Raw genomic sequence first — 6,142 nt, 5'->3', positions numbered from 1 at the left:
TATATACTATAAAATTCTTAATCACTCTTGATTATAATTTATAAGGCTCTTTTGGCTAGGATAGTAATTAAGAACTTTAAATATTTATTTATTACAAGTATATAGTTATTTTAAAATTTAAATTAAATAAAGATATTTGATTAGGATTAGAAGACATATATATATACAGCGGCACTCGACTCTTCAAGGTAGTTTTTTTTTTTGACAGCAAATCCCTTGTAATTTATTGAAAAGAGAAGTCATTCAATACAAGGTGAGATAAGGAAGAAATAACAAAAGCAGCGATCGAATGAGCTATCGAATTCGCCGATCTCCGTACATGAGTAATATTTAAATTATGATGAGACGCCATGTGATATCGAATGTCTGTAGCAGTTGCGCCTGCATAGCTAAAATCCTCTTCCAAGCCAGTAACTGCTCGTACTGCAAGGAGGGAATCAGAAGTAATTTGGTTCACCAGAATACCAAAATCCTGAGCAATCTTTAATCCACCCTTAATAGCAAAAAGTTCAGCAACTGTAACGGATTGAGGCTTATCTAATTTCCTTCCAAAAGCCAGAACAGGGCGGCCACCATGGTCACGAATTATCCCACCATATGCATAGCTATTAGCTCTCTCATTATATGCCGCATCTACATCCAATTTAAGGCTGTTAACAGGCGGAGCAACCCATTTATCTGATGATCTGCTCACCTCCCCCATACTGTCAAGTTTTAGTGCCATGCGTGCATTATGAAAATCATATAAAAGTTTTTCACTCCATTCCACATTAATATCTCTCGAGTTCCCCTTTGAATTGTGCACCAATTTTAGTCTCTGACTCCAAGTTGCCCAAGTCCTCATAGCAAACTTCTCAAAATCCATCCTGCTAAGTGTATCCTTCATCCAAAAAAATATATCAGTAATCTCCATGTTCCTCATCTGTTTTAATATAGACCAGAAGTGTGTTTCTTTCCAACAAGGCTTTACGCGTCTACTGGAACATGATGTGATAGGAGGTTCCATGCCGTGGGAATGATATCATGTAACACTCTCCACCAAAATATCCTAACTTTTGGAGGAATTGCCAATGACCACAGAAATTTCCGCCAGCCTTTCAAATGGTGTTTAGAGCTGTTCAAAGGAGGAGAATAAAAACCAACCGCAACCTTATAACCATCACGGACCGTGTATTTCCCTTTTGAATCAAACATCCAGATTCGTATATCTTCTTGTTGTGTCTACGTAAGAGGGATAGAGAGTTTTTGGGTTACTCTGGTATGTTTGTCGTAAACTGTGAGGGCCGTAGTGGGGGGCTGATTCTTTTGTGGAAAGACCCGTTGGAAGTCTCTATTCACTCGTATACTTCTGGTCATATTGATAGCTTGGTTAAACATGGGGAGAAAAAGTGGAGGTTTACTGGGTTTTATGGAAATCCGGAGGCTTGTAATAGACATCTATCTTGGACACTATTACGTCGATTACATAATATTTCGGAATTTAGAGGTGTTCCATGGCTCGTGGGTGGGGACTTCAATCAAATATGTTTTGATGGAGAAAAATATGGTGGTAACTTGAGGCCTTTATCTCAAACCAGGGCGTTTAGAGAAACTCTAGACGACTGCTCGCTTCAAGACCTTCATGCAGACGGCGAATTCTTCACTTGGGTCAACCGGAGATCACCGGAGAATATCATATTTGAAAGATTGGATCGGTATGTGGCCAATGTTGAATGGAGACTGTTATATCCAGCTTCTAAAGCACATAATCTGGATTTTTATCACTCGGATCATAGGCCCATTATAATCGAACTTCGCGAGCAGCCACAATTTGTACGATCTTATTCAAACTTGAAAAGGTTTGAACCACACTGGATTACTGAACATGACTGCAAGGAAGTGGTGAGACGTGGCTGGAACTTGATTCACTCATCGTTTTCTTTTCTCCCAAAGGCCAAATCATCCAAGACTCTGTTAGGTTTTCGATTTGATCCACCAATAGTTTCTACGGTTCAATCTCTCCAGGTTTGCAAGCCTTCTTCTTTGATTTTCTTCAATTTTAATCGGTACTGGAATCGTCGCAATCTATCCGTGTTCAAGAATTGACGATTAATTTCTCTACGATGACGGGTTCATATCCTTCGGCTTTGTCGTGGAGGCGATTTTTGTTTTGGAAAGTGGAGGATCATGTGTTTAAGAGATTGTTTATTAAAATTAGCTAGGTTTGGTTACTGAATCTTGGTGTGTTGTTCAATCGACGATGTGAATTTTTCCGACTGTGATTTGAAGAAACCAAAATCTCGGGTTCTTGATGTGTTTTTTTGATTTTCTGATTTATTTTGTCCATATTCTGGGCACTGGCTAGGGTTAAGATCACGTCATGGGTTTCCGGTTTATTTCTGATCATGGTCCATGGCTTTGATTATATGGAAGAAGTTGTCAAAAGATGGATCATCTGCCAATACCTTGGCCGTGGAATGTTTGGGATTGGTGTCAACGGATGTAGGATGAATTGTTGTTCTATTGTGGAGTGACCGGTGGAAACAATGTAGGATGGGTTATTGTTCTATTGTGGAGTGACTGGTGGAAACAGCTGTGGTTCTTACAGATGTTCCTGAGTATGCTGTTGCCCTTGATTGATATATGTTGTGGTAGCAAAAGAGTTTATGGCACAAGCTGTTGGAGTAGTCCGCTAAGATTTTGATTCATGTTTTGTTTTGTTTTGGCTTAGTATACTGTAATGGCGAGCAAGACAACAAGGAGATGCTCAGTTTTTTTATCGTCATGAGGGGCAGAGTGTGAAAAACCAAGTATGCTCCTTTTGGTCGGCTGGAAAATGCAACCGAAATCCCTGCAGATTAATGCACAGAGACTCGCCACCGCCACAACCACAGCATCAAAATCCATCCTACGGCCGCAGTGAATCAACCTGGAAGAATCACAACTACTGCAGTGCCAAAAAAGGCATTGTTTCAGCTAATGAAGGAAAGAACTCTAATGGAAATAGAGGCCAAAAGACTCAGCAGAAGGGATCGAATGTCCAGACAGCTGAAAAAGTGCAGCCAAAGGTTTCGAATGTCAAGAGAGCTTAATCTGAAAGAAAGAACTCTAATGGAAATAGAGGCCAACAGACTCATCAGAAGGTATCGAATGTCGAGACAGCTGAGTCTGAAATCAAAAGTGTAGAAAAAGTGCGGCCAAAGCCATGCAAATATTGGATTACTGGAAATTGCGTCCTTGGCGACAAGTGCAAGGACCTGCACTCCTGGATGTGTGGTTTAGGATGACGGTGGTGACAAAATTACAAGGCCATGATAAGGTATCTTTTATATCTACAATTTTTAAATTAGTTTTTTGAAATCCGGGTCCATTTCTAGTGAGTTTGCCATGTTTTCAATGGATTTCATTGAAAAGTAATTGCTGGTATATTGGATTGTCACACAGGCCATCTCTGGAGTTGCTCTTCCTTCTAGCTGTGACAAAGCTATTCTCAGCTGGCAAGGATAAATGTATCCGCACTTGGGACTGCAACAGTGGTTAGGTTAAAATATTTTTATTTTTTTGTACTTTACCATTTACATGGAACAGTGGGCTTCTATTATATATCTGTACGGTAATTCTTTCTCGATGCAGTGTCTTGGCTCTGTTGATATTGATGGCGATGTTGGGTGCTTGACCCATGAAGGTCCATGGGTGTTTGTTGGATTGCCAAATTCGGTGAAGTTATGAGTGGTTCGTCACAGTTTTATCACCATCTGTTCATGCCATCTAAGTTACCTCATAGTTTTAATGTTGTTTTTTCTTTGGTCTAGGCCTGGAACTTCCAAACCCAAGCCGAGTTTACTCTCAATGGATTTGTTGGGCAAGTTCAATGCTTGATTGCTGATAAGGATATGCTCTTTGCGGGCATAGAGGTATGTTCTGGGGACATTCTATTTTCGACCCATGTCTCCGTATTTATAGCATATGTTGGTCATTTTTTAAGCATGTTTGCTTGTATCTATCTACACGTGGCTGCAGGATGGTACCATTTTGGTTTGGAAATGGGATCCAAAGGCCAATATCCCTATACCAACTGCAACCCTGATGGGGCACAATGGTGCTATTTGTTCAATTACTATAGGGGGTAAGAACCTCTATACAGGATCCAAGGACCACAACACAAGGGTACGTTTCTTAACTGATTTTGACAGGCTCATGTTTGCGTGCTTGGTAGGAATCCATGTTCGTTAGACAAATGGATTTTGATAGGCTCATGTTCACTCATCTCGTTTACATGTCATTCCAGGATTGGAACCTTGAAACTTTGCAGTGTGTGCAAATATTAAGTGGGCACACCGGAGACGTGACATCTCTCCTTTGTTGGGACCGCTATCTGCTATCTGCTTCTCTGGACAACACGCTAAAGGTTTGGCTATCTTGTTGTCAATGACTCAATGTTATTTGCTTCAGACAGTAGGTTATTTGGCTGGTTATTTGACGTTCTTTTGTTTTCATTAGATTTGGGGTGAGACTCGGAGTAAGATTATAGAATTCGTGTGTGATCTCAAAGAACGAGTAAGTTTAAATGGTTGTGAAACCAAAATTGCGAAGTCTCTTGGCTTTACATTGGTGTTTTATAATATTCTCATTTTGTAACGTCAGGGGTTTCTTGCCATCCGGGGTATACATGACGTGGAAGAGAAGCCTATACTTGTCTGCTTGTGCAATGATAGCACTGTTGGCCTCTATGAATTGCCTTCGTAAGTATCACTGACGATGAAACAAGCTCATTCTTGAGTAGAGATTAACTTAATTAATGGGCGTTAATCTTGGCTTCAGATTTGAAGAAAGAGGCAGAATATCTACAAGAGGGGAAGCCAAAGTTGTTGAAACCGGCGTTGATAGGTTGGTTTTCGTCGGCGATGACACGGGGATCTCACCGTCTGCAGATTGCAATGACTCAAACAGAAGAATGGAGGCTCTTTGTTGACAACTGATCCGATTTGCTAGAGAAAACTATTGTAATTGTACAGAATCAATTTTGCTAGAGAAAACTATTGTAATTGTACAGAATCAATTTTGTTAGTGCAGAATTCTCTGCTAAAATCAAATGATTTATTTATTCCTTGGTTTTTCGTTTGTTCTTGGCAAATCCAAATATGTCAATCAAAACTTAATCGACTCAAAATAGATTGTCTGAGGCCTGCCATTCGAAAAATCTCACTCCACTTTTTTATAAATAAATAAATACTTAAATTGGAATCATAGAGAATATTTGTCAAACTTTTTTCGGACTGCATTGGTGCCACATCAGCGTCATATCGGAAAAAAGACTAAAATTGCCAAAATAACAAAGATAGCGGACTAAAACTAAAATCTGAAAATATAAAGGACCGAAATCAAAAAGTGACATAGGAAAAAAAAACAATTTTCCCATTTTCTTATATAATTAAAGAAGACATTTGAATCTGGTACATTTCTTTTGTTTTTCAATCGAAATATTAGGAAAAAAAACAGATGTAGAATATTTTTTAAGCTTAATTATTTGATTTATACGTTATAATTTATGAATTAGTTGAACCAATTAATTCTCCAATATCTGCGAAAGAAAATTTATTGTAGTCTTGCGTTATAATTTTTTTTGTTAGGAACAAAATTTGAAAACAAAACTGTGTTAAAACTCTTAATTGGATATGTGCATGAAATAAAATGATTTAGTATTAAAAAAAATATAAAGTTTAGAAATATTCAGATTTTTAACTTCTTGTCGAAATTAAAGATTATGTTGTTTACACTTTAAAATATATTATCATAATTTTGATAAGAGTAAATTGTCCTAAAATCTCTAATATCCTTTCTAACTTTATTATAACTTCCTAGCCAAAAGATTCTTTACTATAACTCCCTAGGATCACGAAACTTGAATATTTTAATGTTTAATTCTTGTATTGGATTTATGCTAATCTATGCTTGAAATCTATATGTTTTATGCTTAAAATTTATAGGTTTTATGCTTGAATCTGGAGATTTTGTGCTCATTTGCAGTATAAAAAATTATCCGCAAAATGGTATCAGGACTTTAGGTTAATTATTCAGACGTAATATTATTCGTTAATTCATATTTTTCTTTGTTGAGGAGAATATTTTTACAAAAGATGACTTCAAACGAAGGTTTGAATTA

General features: G+C 37.7%; 2 protein-coding genes across 2 annotated transcripts; one reads left to right on the top strand and one right to left on the bottom strand.

The window, feature by feature from the left end:
* Window positions 1–223: 223 nt before the first annotated feature.
* Window positions 224–913, bottom strand: LOC140878019 (uncharacterized). Its single transcript, XM_073281623.1, has one exon. It carries the CDS (start codon window positions 911–913, stop codon window positions 224–226), a length of 690 nt encoding a protein of 229 aa, XP_073137724.1.
* LOC140883384 (zinc finger CCCH domain-containing protein 48-like) lies at window positions 861–5,076 on the top strand. Its single transcript, XM_073289826.1, has 10 exons — window positions 861–3,017; window positions 3,063–3,298; window positions 3,424–3,520; window positions 3,613–3,711; window positions 3,792–3,893; window positions 4,000–4,146; window positions 4,268–4,387; window positions 4,480–4,536; window positions 4,624–4,721; window positions 4,801–5,076. The coding sequence occupies exons 5-10, from the start codon at window positions 3,873–3,875 to the stop codon at window positions 4,949–4,951; spliced, it is 594 nt and encodes a 197-aa protein (XP_073145927.1). The 5' UTR covers window positions 861–3,017; window positions 3,063–3,298; window positions 3,424–3,520; window positions 3,613–3,711; window positions 3,792–3,872; the 3' UTR covers window positions 4,952–5,076.
* Window positions 5,077–6,142: the final 1,066 nt, after the last annotated feature.

This window comes from Henckelia pumila, chromosome 2 (assembly GCF_033568475.1).
Source record: "Henckelia pumila isolate YLH828 chromosome 2, ASM3356847v2, whole genome shotgun sequence".
NCBI classification, from domain to species: domain Eukaryota; kingdom Viridiplantae; phylum Streptophyta; class Magnoliopsida; order Lamiales; family Gesneriaceae; genus Henckelia; species Henckelia pumila.
Note: the sequence above shows the minus strand (reverse complement) of the source record. Positions and strands in the feature narration are given on the sequence as shown.

What these genes read in the sequence shown, in the direction of transcription:
- LOC140883384 (XM_073289826.1), top strand. Translation starts at nt 3,873, where the DNA reads ATGCTCTTTGCGGGCATAGAG. An exon ending in TGCTCTTTGCGGGCATAGAG is followed by an intron (nt 3,894 to 3,999) that starts GTATGTTCTGGG and finishes ACGTGGCTGCAG; the next exon opens with GATGGTACCATTTTGGTTTG. An exon ending in TGTGTGATCTCAAAGAACGA is followed by an intron (nt 4,537 to 4,623) that starts GTAAGTTTAAAT and finishes TTGTAACGTCAG; the next exon opens with GGGTTTCTTGCCATCCGGGG.
- LOC140878019 (XM_073281623.1), bottom strand. Translation starts at nt 913, where the DNA reads ATGGAGATTACTGATATATTTTTTTGGATGAAGGATACACTTAGCAGG.